At 40.9% G+C, this 16104-nt stretch overlaps 1 protein-coding gene across 1 annotated transcript in view; it reads left to right on the top strand.

Annotated features, from left to right (window-relative positions):
• Positions 1-16104, top strand: part of daam2 (dishevelled associated activator of morphogenesis 2) — a 95018-nt gene that overhangs the window by 72136 nt on the left and 6778 nt on the right. Inside the window, exons 14-24 of the mRNA XM_020608570.1 lie at positions 842-1144; positions 1481-1588; positions 3015-3044; positions 4654-4760; positions 6230-6314; positions 6743-6849; positions 7630-7718; positions 10047-10215; positions 11315-11422; positions 11669-11729; positions 12256-12387. Of these exons, the coding sequence (XP_020464226.1) occupies positions 842-1144; positions 1481-1588; positions 3015-3044; positions 4654-4760; positions 6230-6314; positions 6743-6849; positions 7630-7718; positions 10047-10215; positions 11315-11422; positions 11669-11729; positions 12256-12387 (1299 nt within the window). The remainder of the gene's footprint in view (positions 1-841; positions 1145-1480; positions 1589-3014; positions 3045-4653; positions 4761-6229; positions 6315-6742; positions 6850-7629; positions 7719-10046; positions 10216-11314; positions 11423-11668; positions 11730-12255; positions 12388-16104) is intronic.

The following is a 16104-nucleotide window of genomic DNA, read 5'->3' as shown; positions in this document are numbered from 1 at the left end:
CAGTTCACTCGACTGATGTTCACCCAACTTCACAAATTGACGCCTCTGTGTCAAATAACTTCTAATCCAATTCAAAACCAATCCTCTGATCCCATATTTTTCTAACTTATCCATTAATAATTCATGATTGATTGTGTCAAATGCTTTTTTTTAGGTCAATAAATATCCCCATCGTGTATTTCTTCTCATCCATAGCACTTTTTATGTCCTCCATCAGGTCAGTAATGGCCTGTCGATCGGCTCAACCTAAAACCATATTGGCAATCAGAGAGGATTTTATGTTTGTCAATAAATGTATCTAATCTGTTATTAAAGAGTTTTTCCAGAATTTTTGAAAATTGTGACAACAGAGAAACCGGTCTATAATTTGTGAGGTTATGCTTATCACCAGATTTATACAGTGGAATGACCTTTGCTATTTTCATATTATTGGGGAACTGACCGAGTCGAAACGACATGTTAAAAATAGACCTGTTTTCATGAAACCTATCTCTTTCTCCCTTCTTCAGTTTATCTGCTACCGAAAGGTAATTTTGTTGGGATCCAATGCAGAGATTAAATTAATATCAGTTATCTTATCTAATGCTGATTAAAAACACAAGTACATTTTCCTGTGTTCTTAGTAATTGCGTGACATTATTACAAATAAATAAAAACATTTGTGTTAGTAATGCTTTAATTTACAAGCATTTTGGATGACTTCTTGCTTCTTGCTTGCTTGAGTTTGAATGCAGTTCTTGTGAACTGCACTGGACACAAGTGTCTATCAAGTCAGTGTGATGTGATATTATTTAAAACCTATAAAATCTTTATCATTTATTGTCTGTTTCCCCTCCAACAGGGTGGCAGTATGTCTTTCCCTCCCCCTCCTCCCCCTCCTGGTGGCCCAGTGGGTCCTCCTCCACCACCTATGATGGGTGGCTTCCCTCCACCACCACCTCCACTACCTTTCAGCTGCCCGCCTCCTCCGCCACCTCCCCCACCACCTGGAGCCCCGCCTCCTCCACCAGGAGCCCCTCCCATTTTTGGAGCTCTGCCCCCTTCTATTCCCTCTTCCTTCATCTCCACGACCACTATACGTTCTAAGTCCATCCCCCAGCCTTCTCATCCCCTGAAGTCTTTCAACTGGGCCAAACTCGGAGCGGTGAGAGAACACTGTGTTATTGGGTGAAAATGTGAAAACGCTTTTTGTGTTGAAGGGAGAATATTCATTTTGCAACTAACTACAGTATTTTCATGTTTTTTCAAATTGTAAGTTCATTTTATGCAAACAAAACTTTTTAACATAAAGAGCTTTTTAGTTTACCACCAGAGCATTGTGGCCATATGACTATATGAGCATGGTTAAAGTTCTTTTAATTGATATTGTTACACATCAAACTCGAAACATGAGTTCCTTTCTAATTTAAGTATTGAGTAAGATAAAATAGAACAAAACTGTGTTTAAATAGTAATCCCGTATGTTTCTTCCCCCTTCCAGAATGTGATCAATGGCACCATCTGGAGTGACATAGATGACCTTAGAGCTTTCAAGGTTCTTGACCTCAAGGATATAGAGAAGATGTTTTCAGCCTATCAGAGACAACAGGTTTGGATGTCTTAGCAAGTAGAATACAGTATTCTGGAATTTTATGACTGTATGTGGGCTGGTTTTGGTGAGCAGAAGCAGGAATCCATTTAATGTGTTTGAATAACTGCTGAAGTTGCATTTGAAGTTGCTTTGCCTTCATTTCTTAACATGTATAAATTAGTGTGTGTGCAAATGGGTGAATCTTGACAGGAGTCCAGCTCAAGGCTAACATGAGCAGCTGTTCACCGCTGCATGCCTTGTTGAAATGATGCCACAGAGCTCAGGCTTCGCCCTAATCTCTGCAGAGCATTTTTATGTGAGAACTGACTGGGTCTTCATGGGCTCATGGATCAGGTCAACACATAGGAACACACATGTAATAACACTGAAGCCACAAGGAGTCACGATCCAGGGAAATTTTACAGAAATTAGCATAAAAAATAGAGGATATTCACTTGATCGTGATGAAAAGGGGCCTAACTAATAGGATAATTGCACTGTGCATGCCTTTGGGATGATATTATGCTGTACATAGCAATTACCCTCTGTACTTCAAACTAATTACACCCCACTTGTCATGTGATTATATTAGATACAATTTCATAAAATGACATTTTTTACTACCTCAAATGCCTAAATTAGTTTCTAGTAATCACAGTATAAAGCAAGGGTTTTAAGGATCAGTGGAAGAGTGATGCATAATCTCTGTAGAGACATTATAGAGTGTGTATATAGTGTATAGTGTGTTTTACTGCTTTGCTTAAAAGCTTTCTGGCAGTTACAAGCTCAACTTCTCTTTGCAGTCTCTTATTAAAGAGCAATGGGTCATTTAAGGTTGTTGCTGACAGTGATTTACTGTGGGTATTTATTTATACGGACAGGTTTTTATTGGCACATGCCAATGGTTAAATACAGATCTTTATGGATAGAACCATATAAAAGCCTAAGTTCTTTCTGGCTTTGACAACTGTGTTCCATTTGGCGAGAGCAAGTTTAAGTTCACCTGGACAATACTGCAGTCATGGCATAGTTGCTTTTCGAAATGGGCTTTTGTTTACATCTGCCCTCTGTAGGATTAGTTACCACACTCATTTTTCATGTTCTTGTTTTTGCATGTCAAGACAGATGTTGATGCAATCAAAAGGATAGGTTATAGCAATCCTGGCTGAATACATAAACCATAATAGAACAGAGTTTTAAAGCTGTTCTGTTCACCTATGCAGCACAGATGTTTCAGACTTGGACTATACATTTCGTGAGCCCCTGATGACTTTGGAAGGTACATGATTGATTTTCTCACAGAGGACTTCCCGGCTTCAGCTTGTAGCGTGCATAGTTGAAGTTCTTTGCTCTAGCCATCACTTTATTTCTGCTTGAAGTGCTAATCTTTGCATGTGTTTTCAATGTTTTTGTGTCTCTCTGCACTCTCCGACTGCCTGGTCAGGACCTGCTCACTAACCAATCCTTCAAACAGGTGAGTTAACGGTCTACCAGCATCCTTTTTTTTTTTTTTTTTTTTTCTGATAACCACCCTTAATGCTCCATCACCCTCACCTCTGCCCATCAGCAGCCAGACATGGTCCACTAATTTCCCAGTCCATTATCATGAATGGGTAGATGTTAGCAAAAAGAAGAGTGAATATTGGTTTCCAGAAACATGTCTCTAAATGAACACTAATGTTGCTCTGTGTGTGCTATATGTTTAAATAGGCAACATATCCACTGTATCGTCTTAAAAATTTATTAATGCATGTTAATTGTCTTTGAAAGTGTACTGTATGAATTAACTGTGTAAGATGTATAGCAAATGACAGCAGGTGTGTAGCTGGTTGGCTGTAGCCTTGGACAGTTCCCCTTTGTGGAGATTCAGAACGTTCAAATGTAAATACAGCATTAATATTGATCATCATTGCCTCGTTATTCATAATCCTCCTCATTTTCATGTTATTCATCATCTTTCATTGGCTTACATGTCATAATTCATCATTATGAAATGATGAACAGGAAAAGTCTGAATCTAAATGCAGCCATGTTTTATGTGAAAGCCTACACAATCATGTTGCCTTGCACAAGAGCAAAAAGTTCAAACACTGACCATATTTTAATCACACCACTTAAAAAGGTGAAGATGCAGCAGCCAGTCTCTAGTTACATGAGGTTGAGTGCACATGCTATACACAAGTTGGCGAACCTGCCTCTAACGTGTGGGCAGTGAGGGCTTTGGCAGGCCCAATGAATAGGAGTAGCCCCTCTGTCCCAGTGCCAGCTTCAGTCTGCCGCCAGGCATTGTGGGTCAGTGCAGACATGGAAAAACGACACTTTCTTTACAACCCGCATCTGTTTTACATACATCATACCCATTGACCTCAAAAAGGACATTTTCTGGCAAGCAGGAAACCAGCTCAGACCAGAAATAGAATGTGTTTAACATGCAGCCCCAACCAGCTTACTCAAACATATATTCTTTCCTCTTGGGGATTTTAATTCCACTTTACAAAAATATCTGACTGGCCTATACCACGTTTTGAACAGTGTTTCATGTTCTTCACAGAGGTTTATAAGCCTGCCTGTTGTGTTTTGTAGTGATGACTCACCAAAACAAAGCTCCTCTCTCAAAACCTGCTTTAGATTTTCTGCTTGCCCTGGCATGAGTATGATTTTTTTTTTTTTTTCCAAAAGATTTCTGCAGGATTTTGTAATGTTTTCACAATTCAGTCCAATGGTTCTAAACATTTTTGAGACATGCATTATGGCCTCTGAGAACTGATGCATGACACTCGACAGTCACAGTCAGTGAATCTGAAATAAGGCCAACTGAAGTATTTTACTGGCATGCAACATTTGTCTGTGCTTGATAGTTACCATGATCAAACTGTAACAGCTGGCTTAGTTTTTGTTGTTTTTAAATCTGTTTAAAATTAACACATTGTTAAATGCTTAGAAGGGGTCATGTCATCTCTCAGTGAGATATGATATCAAACAGATGTGAGGACTCATTTCATTGTGCAGGCTTTGCTGTTTATGAGCACATAAATGGAATTATGTTACAGTTCATGTTTTTCTCTGTCTTTATCTTTCTGCAGAAAGAGACGGGCTCTATCGATGACATATATGTCAGCACTCGGAAGGTCAAAGAACTATCGGTCATTGATGGTAGACGTGCACAGAACTGTGTCATCCTGCTTTCAAAGTATGGGTCCTAGACAATTAATTATGCTACATTTTACCTATATTAAAACAGGTTATCACCTGTTCATTAGATCATACAGGCAGGTAACAAATGAAAGGATAATCCAGAATAAATGAGTGGTCTCTTCCAGGCTCACAGTGCTCCATCCATTGGACATGAGGGGTCACTGAATGGTGATTAGTATGAACATGAGTCATATGCTGTGGCCTTCACAGTCAACACATTTCAAACCAGGTGAACACCTATGGGACATGTTGGAGCAACGTGTTAGACAGCGTCTAACAATCATCAAAACATCACATGAGGAAATGTCTTTTGGAAGAATGGTGTTCATCCCTCCAGTAGAGTTCAGAGACTTGGAGAGTCAATGTCAAGGAGCAGTGAAGCTGTTCTAGTGGCACCTGGTGGCCCAGCGCCTCACTGAGACACTTTATGTTGGATTGTTCGTTCATTTGTCAGCTGTCTGTAATTCTGAAGAGCTACCCAGCAGTGTTTGGGCCAAGGGTCAGCTGCTTGGAGCAGGTGCTTCTTATGTCTGGTACAGGAAATGTGTTTTTAATGGACAGACAAGGACATCTGTCAGTGTAATTCAATTACCACATATGTTTGTATTTTAAAGGAACCATCTTAATCATGACAGACAGAAAGCATTGACCAGGAGAGGATGGGATTCAGGAAGTAGGGGTTCAGATTTCAACAAGGTTTTTGTCTGTTTTTAAACATTCAGATATTGTCAATGTCCATAATAATTCACTTTTGGCTGCTCCCACGAGGGGTCGCCACAATGAATCGTCACACTGACGACTCGCGAGTCTGGCACATATTTTATGCCGGATGCCCTTCCTGATGCAGTCCTGAATCGAACCCGGGGCACAGTGGCGAGAGTGCTGAATCCTAGCCACTAGTCCATCAGGGACATATTGTCAATGTCCATATAAAGACGAAATAATCAATCAAGACACTTATTAGCGCTCTAGTTCCACTATATCCCAACTGGAATCAATTGTTATGACTTAAGACTCACCCAAAAATATGGTTACTATTTGTATGTCTCGTAACAGCAGTGCTTCAGAGCACTTTAGATAATTTGAATCCTCCCCCCACCTCCCAATAGATCAATAAACAGGCTTCCTGAGACCCTTTTCTGTCTGACAGCACAGCAGCGTGGTCCCCTGAACTCGCTTTTCTGTCAATAGGAAATGACCCCAGGGTACAAACCAAGCTCAAATGGGGTTAGCAGTTGGTCAATAAGACTGTGGTGCACAGACTAACAATGCTGTTATTGATCACAACCCAGCACACTTAACACTGATCAGATTCACAGAAAACAGCTGGCAGTGCCCCCAGGGTCAGACCGGAATTCACAGTATTAGTATCAGCCAACTCGTATTGTGTGATTTTGATGTAGTAATTTACATGTGATTAAACAACTAACCATAAACAATTTTTGAATTTTTTTTTTTTTACAGGTTGAAAATGAGCAATGAAGAGATCAAGAGGGCGATCCTAGAGATGGATGAGAGAGAAGAGCTAGCCAAAGATATGCTGGAGCAGGTAAGCTTTAGTGCTGGATGAATGATCATGTACATATGTAAGACAGTAGTGCAATAACAGAGCTTATCAAGGCTGCTATGGGTGCACAGGTGAAAACATTGTGTATGGATTTCACCGATAAGCCAAGAAAATTGAGGCTTCAACGTGGTTTGATGCACTTTGTCTAATCAACACTTGACCCAGGCACAGTAATACAGATGTCAGTTATTTCTGACTGGGAAGCAAAAAAGCAAACGGCCCAAATGTGTCAGGGGCCTGGATCTTTTCAGTTTACTTCAGTGGGTAATTTTGTTTTAGACAGAATACAAATAAAGCTAATCAACATTAAAAGAAAAATAATGCCAAATTTTCTGGAAAACATTTAGCCCTAGTCGTTTCAGTTGGTTCCACCAACACATGCATTAACATTTGAATTTGAATATTTACAGCTGCTGAAGTTCGTCCCAGAGAAAAGTGACATTGATCTGCTGGAGGAACACAAACATGAGTTGGAGCGCATGGCCCGGGCTGATCGCTTCCTCTTTGAAATGAGCAGGTACACAGGACTACATTATGTATAACACATCTGCAGTTTGCAGGGCTGGTTAATATTTATGGCACTGAGTTTGTTAGGAAAACCTAAGACGCAAACACCAGTGTCTGCGTGATAAAACTGATGCACTGTGTTAGCATCATGGCAGTTTATGGCGTGCAGATTTTGTCCAGAATCAAGACATCTGCCAGACAAGCACAAATGGATCATATAATATTGCAAATCTCAAAGAATGAGCTTTTGAAGCTGGGATCCAGGACAAGCCTCAGCATGCAGAGTGATTCATCATGTAGCTGAGAAAAGAAATGATGGCTGCCCTTTGAGGACGCCATTGACATTAGAGAGTGCAGACGTTTTAAATCAGCACCTTTTTTCTGCACTCCATCCTTTCTCAAAATCTGCATTGATTGTACAAGATAATTAAACCTTTCACCTGCTTTTAGTAAAATATTACCCTGCCCAATTTCTTTCATTTTGATCACATCTGGGATTTACAGTACAGTACTTATTTCCTGTTTTCACCATTTAATGTCCGTGTTCCCTCTTTTAACAGGGATATTGCTCCCTCCTTCAGTGAACTTTTGGGCAGGATTAACATATCCATTTGTTGACTCTCCAACTCAATGGGAACCTGTTAAATGATGAAAGGCTTGTGAAAACTGAGAGATGGGGTTATGTATGACTGGGTGACTTTTAGCTTTGAATGTGCACTCAGTGGAGACTAAGTAATTCGCCTCCTCTTTTCCGTTACTCCTCCTTTTACCTCTTTCTTCTCTTCATCAGAATTGACCACTACCAACAGAGACTGCAGTCTCTGTTCTTTAAGAAGAAGTTTGCAGAGCGTCTAGCTGAAACCAAGCCTAAAGTTGAAGGTAAGGAAAAAACACTTTGCAGGCCACTAAAAGACAGAGGAAGCAGAATTTAACGCTCTGTGATTATTTATTTAAAGAATATGAGTATTACACTCTATTTTACTTATTGAAATCCAAGAAAAATATTAAAACCAACAATAAATTTATCATAACAAGTATTGTCTGCCAAAGCCCAGTGTATCTTGCTACTCTGTGCCGTTGTCCAAAAACTATTAAGCATCAATAAATCAATAAGTCACACTGTTGCCTGGGCCAGTTTGTCACCGTGAACACTGTAGTTTATTTTGACTCCATGTGCATGGTCCTGCTGCCAGAAATCTTCTCTTGCACATGAAATTCATATTAGTCTCTAACAAATGCAATATTTCCTCTTGTTTGAGTAGTATTTGATTAAAAACTACTGTACCCAACTGTTGTAGGAAATGACTGAGCCTTTTGATCAAGTGAAGTTGTATATTTTTGACATTCTTTAAAGATGAATGCGATTAGGAACAGATGGGTATTTCAAGCTAAAACGCCATTTGATTTTTGCTGGTAACTATTTAACAATGATTCAAAGACACCCCACCCCACCCCCATTACTGAGAGTCCTAGTCCAACTGCTTCATGTTGGCTAGCACCATATTACTAGTGTTATGTGCACATGATGTGACTTTACCTGTAAGTCCCCAGTGTTATTCTTGTTTGTTTGTTGTTTTTTAACTATTCAAAAATCATTGCTCATCTCTAGAACTAACAGGCTTGGAACTGAGTGCTACAAGAGGAGTGGACAAGTCAGGATATATTGAGAAATGGATGTTTTTAGTTCCGGTCTATTCATAGAATATGTCAACAATAATATTAAATACTGTATAGCAGCAGCAGAAATAAGGCAGAAATGCTATACATTAGCTTAGATTCTCTAATCACAGCTGTCCTGAAACACTACTTATTTGACATGCTTTTAAGTGCAAGGGGATAACATTTTGAAGAACATGCTTTTAGGGAATATCACATTCATAATGTGCACAGTTCCACTCCCAGAAGCAAAAGAAATGTCTAAAAATGTCATCAGCTTTGACCAGAGCTTTAAACAGTGCCTTGTGAAATCCCTTCTTTGTGCTCCTGTACATGTGCACGTGGGTGTGCACGGTGAGAGAAAGTGGTAGACTGTATATCAGCCCTCTGGAGGTTTTCCCCTATAAGCCAGCTTCCAGGTTACCAGGGAGACTGTTTTGGAAAGCTGGCCCATGTTGAGAGGGGAGAGCCTGCTCATAAACACTGCAGCTCTCTTCAAAGACTGAGGCGAAAGGTTTCCAATGAGGTCGATAGATATGTGTGTGCATGGGTGTGTCATGACTGAGCTGTCATAGCGTCTGAGCCAGAACTACTTGAAAGACTTCTCTGCTGGCCTAAATGCCTTTCAAAGGGAAAGGCATTGATGAGCACTTCACCTTATTTGTGCCAGCGGTGTTTTATGTGCAGGCAGTGCTGACTGACAGTTAAACCCTGTGTGCTGCAGCTTTTAGTCTATTCATTCTAGTCTGAGTTCAAATAAAATGTATCTTATGACATACAGTACATTACTGTCTGCCAGGAATGGAAAGAAAGTGCCGTTAGAGACCTAATCCTGTGAGTTTGTGTTGATTCCAGAATCCAGATTTTCCCATACCGCACTGTTCACCGATGCCTGTAATAGAGTTCTCATCTCCATTTATTATTCATGCTACTATGTCACATACTCGCGATAAAACTGTGCTTCCTTGGACCACCCACCATGTTCAGTAGAAACATGTCAAAAGAGAGTGTGGTGTGCAGCCAGGACTGTCTGCATCCAGCAGAAGAATGGTTCCAATGCAGAAACAACGAACAATAACGATAGGGATTTTTATAATGAATTTCACATTCACACTGAGGTCTTTTCTGTGGAGAGAGGGAACCACCTGTACTCTGCCAGACAAGTCTGTGCTGAGGAGGGGAGGGGAGGAATAGAAGGCATGGGTTTGTGTTTGGAATATTCTCTTCCCCTGCTGTTTTATGGATGGACAGTAGGGCTTGATGGGTTTCCCCAACGAGTTGCCCAGTTGTTGTGGAGAATACTGATCAATCATCATGAGTGATGGTAAAAATTAAGGAAAGGATGAGAACCATTAGGCTGCATACTGTACAGTTGAGGCTTCAGTTTGCATGTGGGTCAGTGGGGCTGTGTAAAGAAACAGAACACAATGGAAGGGAAAACAGCCATCTTGTTGTAATTTGAAAGGTTAAGTGATATGCTAAGCAAATGCACACATCTGTCACCAACTGTATGATCTCTCCAGCTGCTTCTCTCTTTCCATTGTCCTCCAGCCATCTTGAATGCATCCAAGGAGGTGGTTCGGAGCAAGCGCCTGACTCAGATCCTGGAGGTGGTGCTGGCCTTTGGTAACTTCATGAACAAGGGCCAGAGAGGCAACGCCTACGGCTTCAAGGTCTCCAGCCTCAACAAGATTGCTGACACGAAGTCCAGCATAGACAGGTGGGCCACAGGAGGGACTGTAGATGTTAAATGGACTCTTAGCAACTTAGGTTGTATCAAATGTATGGCTCATATTCTCAGTGTGATGAGTGCAACTGATTGTTTTTCTGTATGACGAGTGCATAGCTACAGTGCAGCAGGGACGGGTAGCACCACAATTGTCCAAGGCTTAAAATTCTCAGAATACAAGGACATTGGGCAAAACACATGGAACTGGGGTGTCAACATTTAAAAAATCCCCCACATGGAAATGACAACAAAAGTATGACCAAATCATGGAATAAATCTGTACATTTTTAATAGAAAGGCTAAAAGTGTCCCATCAGCATGGTCTCACTTCATTCATGTACAGATAGTTCCTGTATTCAGGATTTCTTTGGACATACAGGCAAAAGACTCTTGCTTCTGTGCCTGTGACAGCTATGAGTGGACACATTGTTTTCCGGGTGTCCCTCCTGTAAATATCTCAGGAACACCTTGAGGGAATTTCTTCAAATTTGGCACGAATGTCCACTTGGCTTTGATTTTGTCCCTTGTCCTCCTCTCTCACTGCTTCCACACTGTCCAGTTCCAAAGTGATGACCTAGCTAGCCCTCTTTAACAGCTTGTTGAGACTGCTGAGCTGCACGCCTTGATTTCACCACCACAGCACACAAGAAGAACAGAGCACTGGCTGCTATAGACTGCTAGATCTGCAGGAGTCTGTTGCACCCACTGAAGGAGTCTCCTCAGGAAAAACACTCAGCTCTGTCCCTTCCTGAAGAGGGTTTTACTGGTGGGAGTCCAGTCCATTTTTTATTAATTTGGACCCCAAGGTACCCAGGAGTCCACCCCCTTCACTTCCTCTCGTTGGATGACAACCAGGACAAGGGGCGTTCTCTTCCTCTGGTAGTTCACGACAAGCTCATTGGTTTTGCTGATACTGAGCTCCAGATGATTGTCGTTGCACAGTGTAACAAAGCACTCTGTCAGTCCTTTGTACTTCTCCTGAAAATGACAATATATGTTTCCCCATGACTATCCCATAAGCCTGAAATTAAAGAAAAGTATTCAAGATGATCATTTAATGAAGCTTTTGTCTTTCCTTGTGATTCAACAGGAACATCACCATGTTGCACTACTTGATCATGATCTTTGAGAAGAACTACCCAGACACACTGCATATCCATGAAGACCTCAGCAGTTTACCAGAGGCTGCCAAAGTCAAGTGAGTGCGCAACATTTCACTGTGGGATTGCTACCTATGTTTATTTTATTACAACAGTGAGGAGCACATGCACAGTCCTAGTCCTGAATCTTTTCTACCACACTTTGGTGGTCTTTTACTTTAAAAATTCCTTGAAAATTTAAATTAGGACACAAATTGCACCCCAACATTTGTAGGAAAGTGTAGTAGAAGACAGTAACAGCTATCAAAGATTGTCTCCATGACTTTTCTTTTTCTTTTTCTTAGTTTGGCTGAGTTGGAAAAAGAGGTGCACAGTATCAAAAGTGGACTGAAGGCTCTTGAGGCGGTGAGTTGTGTGTTTGTGTCCTGGTCCCTCCCATTGGTTCTTCTCTTGTCTGTAATTATGCAGTGGAGCAGGGTGAGGTGTTTAAATGCTGGAAATGTTCCACACACAGTAACGTGGAACGCCAAATGTCACATTTGCCGTCACACAGGGAAACAAGTTTACGTGCACATACTCATTTTACACTTTACAGAAAGCGGAAATGAATGGGAATAATATGAAGCTTGCATCCATCTCATAAAGCCAATATTATACTCATCCAAGCTGTGCGTAGGCAAGCATGACCAGGGTCTGCTTGGATAGGTTCTTGTTCATCTCCATTTGGAAGGTAATTCCTGAATGAAGTTGACTCAGTCACCTTGCTTGATGTGGTGGTCTGCACGACATGTTGAGATTTAGCCTCTGTGACCTACGCTTGTCCATAGTCTTCATTGCATATGTCTGCAGAGATGTTTTCATGTGTCTTCAGAGAAGCATAATTCTGTAGTTTGAAAGTCACTTCCCTCTGATCTGCTTTGCCCCTCGCCAGGAGCTGCACTACCAGCAGAGCAGGACCAGGGAACGTGGGGATAAGTTTGTGGCTGTGATCAGTGACTTCATCACGGTGGCTGGCTTCAGCTTCTCTGAACTGGAGGACCAGCTGAGTGAAGCCAAGGACAAGGTAGCTAACTGCTTAACCATCAGTTATACAGTGAACCTGTGTGTGAATGTGAGAGAAGATTGCACTGTAAGTGGAAGGTCATGTCTGTGGGTGGCTGTAATACATCCTTTGCTCATATTCATCACTGCCAAGCGTTCATCTCAGAGAGACAGAGAAAAGAAAAACTGTGAAACCTCTGTGTATCATCAGTGTGATGACTTCAGCAGCTTAGGGAAACCCAGAATTGACAGATGACCCTGGATTCCTCCCACATATTCCCTTTGTCTTTGTCTCTTAACAGTAAGTCAGCGTTTTAAATTCACACTTTTTTATACAGCTGGAACAAAGAGCTTTTGAACCCTGCTGGCTTATGCATTGATGTGTAGTAGGAAGTATGTAAGCTGAAGACACCCATGGGACTGGTAATCCCAAGGTCAGACAGTGTTGAAAAGATTTTTGTGAACATATTTTTTAATATGCACGGCTTTGGTGCTCTTGCACGTCAAACATTTTGACACTGACACTGGCAGACTCCTACATTAGCACACATATTACATTATACTTTATAATGAAGCTTGTCTTTTTCCAAAAGAATTGACATGGTGATGCCTAACACTCAAATTGCCTAAATCCTCTAAAGGATCAACTGACTGTGTGAGAGAAAGAAAGGATGTAGGGCCCATGGGTTCTATGTAGAGCCTTTTCCCTACTTAACTATTTGTTCAAGGAGGGTGGTGAAAAATCGGAGGGAAAATCATCCAGTTGGGACATCACAGGAAAAGAGGGAGAGGAACAGGGCATCAGTTACTGCTGTAGAACAAAAGAACCTGTGTTCACTCGCCCAGACTCTAAACAGACACTTTTCCCAACATAACTGTATGTCTGTGTGTGTGTGTGTGTGTGTGTGTGTGGTTGGAAAGTGAGAGGTTTGATGCATTAAGTCAGTGCTTGTCAGGGCTCTGTGACACACTGTTGGGTTTCCAGTGGAATACAAATAAGGAAGTGTAGGTGTGCGCTTGGTGTTTCAGTCTACACAGGGTAGAGGAGGATGACTAAGCAGAGCAGGCACTTAACTGAGGATCATAAAGCGCCATGACAACAAGCGTGCATGTGTGCGAGAGAGACGCACACTTCTACGTATATTAGAAATGACTACTATTGTCCAAGGTCATGTGGGTTATTGGGACAGAGGATTCCAGAGGTGAGCAGGGATTCTTTTTATTTCTTTTTTCTGGAGTTGATGCTTAACAATGCAGGCAACACACCCACACATCAACATGTTCACAGACAACACATGATTTAGTCTCTGTCCAAGAACAACACCGCTCCTTTTCAAACAGAAAACAGAGCAGGGAGTGCTTACCAAAAAAAGATTTTGTATTTCTTAAAGGTCCTACACATGTTGATAGAAGGGGAATAATAAAAGAGAATTATGAGCACCAGTGGTAAATGCAGGTTACGACTCTAGGCCAGTCACTAATTTCATCGCTAAACCACCTTTTGTAAACATGCTGAAATGTTAAGTAATAGCACCTGTGTGTGACATCAGTTTGCTTTTGCATGTCCATCATTCATACAATTCATCTCTTTGCATGTTTTAGCCAACTGGCCTCAAGTGATGTATAATTTGCTGCCAACTGTTCCCAAAGCACACTGATGTATTATTTGTCTTAAATGATTCCTAAGATCCATGACTTGCAGGCAAACACTGTTGCAGCTCTTTGCAGAAAATTGCAAAACTTGAAATTTGTTTGCATTAGACAGTCCACCACAACGCATGTAATATCTACTTTTGTTATTGTCCAGGTTGTGCTAGCATTACAGGGTTAAGTAATCAGACTGTCACTAGTGTGGCGTGCTAGCATTACAGGGTTAAGTAATCACAGACTGTCACTAGTGTGCCTGAATTTACCAGTGATATAATTCTGACAAATAAAGCAGGCATAATAATATATCACCTGCAAATTGGTCTTACTAGAATGCTAAAACTAGCTAAATTGAATCATATGACCAGTTGACACACTTTTTTCAGGAAGCAGGCCGAATATATGTGCATATCAACAGTAACATTGCCATATTTTAACATGCTGTTCATATAATAGTGCACCATGTTCACCATGATAATGCCATCTTTTTTTTTGAGCTGGAAAATAGTACAGAGATTAACAAAGGAATTAGATGAATTCACCATCTGGAAGCATGAGTGTCTGTGTAAAACACGATAATCTGACCAAAAGACGCCGCTGTTCCTAGTGCCATGCATGGGTGAAGATCTAAAATTGTGGTTTGATTTGGAAAATAGTTTGCATACTGTAAGTGTGAAGTATATGTCAGTTCTACTGTAGTAAATAGGGATAAAACATGCAGAAATACTAAAATGGTCAATTTAAAAGTTCTAGTTGGGGTTTCACATCAATGGAGTATCAGATTTTTAACCCTGTGACCAGCAAATGAAATCTCCATGTTGTGTGGAATGACCAGAGCTCTACAGTAAACTCGTCAATTCTATTACTATTTTTTAATTCCATACTTAAATTATTCCATAATTTAACCCCACTTATGGAAACACAAAATCTTTTTTTGGTTGTACGTATAGCATGAATTTTATAATTTAACTGACCCCTTAAATTGTATCCCCCTTCCCTTTCATTAAATATTTCTCCTCACATACACAAAATGTTGGTCTTGTTTCCATTTCTAGCTCATCAGCAGTGGTTGAAGGAAAGGCGCCAAACAAGACAAAAGTTCTGAAACATCTCAACATCCATGATACACATGAAAAAAATCTGAACTCAAACAGCAGGGGTGCATTAAATAGTGCGTGTGTGAGATGAGCACAATCTGTGTGACTTCATATTCTCTATTTGTGTCTGTGTGTGTTTACTTACTTAGCACAGACCCGAGGGGATGAAAAGAAACAGATTTGACCAGCCACGTAATTACAGGAGAGAGAGGGAGGGATGATGGTTGGGGTTGCCGTGGTGACCATCCCACAATGACAGGATGGTTTTTGCATCCTCAGGAAGGAGCAAGCCTCAAATCCTTTATATCACTAGGACCACGTACAGGATCTTGTCCTTCTGCATATGTATACATGTATGAACTAGAACCAGCCACGTAATTACAGGAGAGAGAGGGAGGGATGATGGTTGGGGTTGCCGTGGTGACCATCCCACAATGACAGGATGGTTTTTGCATCCTCAGGAAGGAGCAAGCCTCAAATCCTTTATATCACTAGGACCACGTACAGGATCTTGTCCTTCTGCATATGTATACATGTATAAACTAGAACATGTTTTCTGCCACTTTACTCCAACGTTAAATAAGAGTAGAATAAAGTAGTGCAATACTCTATAGTACAGTACAGTGGCCATTTTGCTTTAAGATGACAGTGATATGCCAGCACATAATTTGCTTGTGAGGGTATATTTCATAAATACAGTCATACATATAACAAGCACAACATGCAGTGATTAATTGTGAAGATAAACAGTCATGGACAAAAATCTTGGCACCCCTACATTTCTGTCACATGATGCACCACTTCTCCCAGAAAACTGTTGCAACCACAAATTCTTTGGTATTCTCATGTTTATTTCTTTATGTAAAGAGTGAAAACTGGTCATGAGGACGAGTTAGAGAGAATTGTTTAGACCAATCCAACAGCCTCACCACTCTAGGTGTGATATCACCACTACAGCCCCTGACTCTTTCTCTTCATAGAGACCAATGGACAGT

The sequence above is a fragment of the Monopterus albus genome, unplaced genomic scaffold, assembly GCF_001952655.1.
Source record: "Monopterus albus unplaced genomic scaffold, M_albus_1.0 scaffold94.1, whole genome shotgun sequence".
NCBI classification, from domain to species: domain Eukaryota; kingdom Metazoa; phylum Chordata; class Actinopteri; order Synbranchiformes; family Synbranchidae; genus Monopterus; species Monopterus albus.
This window is presented reverse-complemented; position numbering and strand designations above follow the sequence as displayed.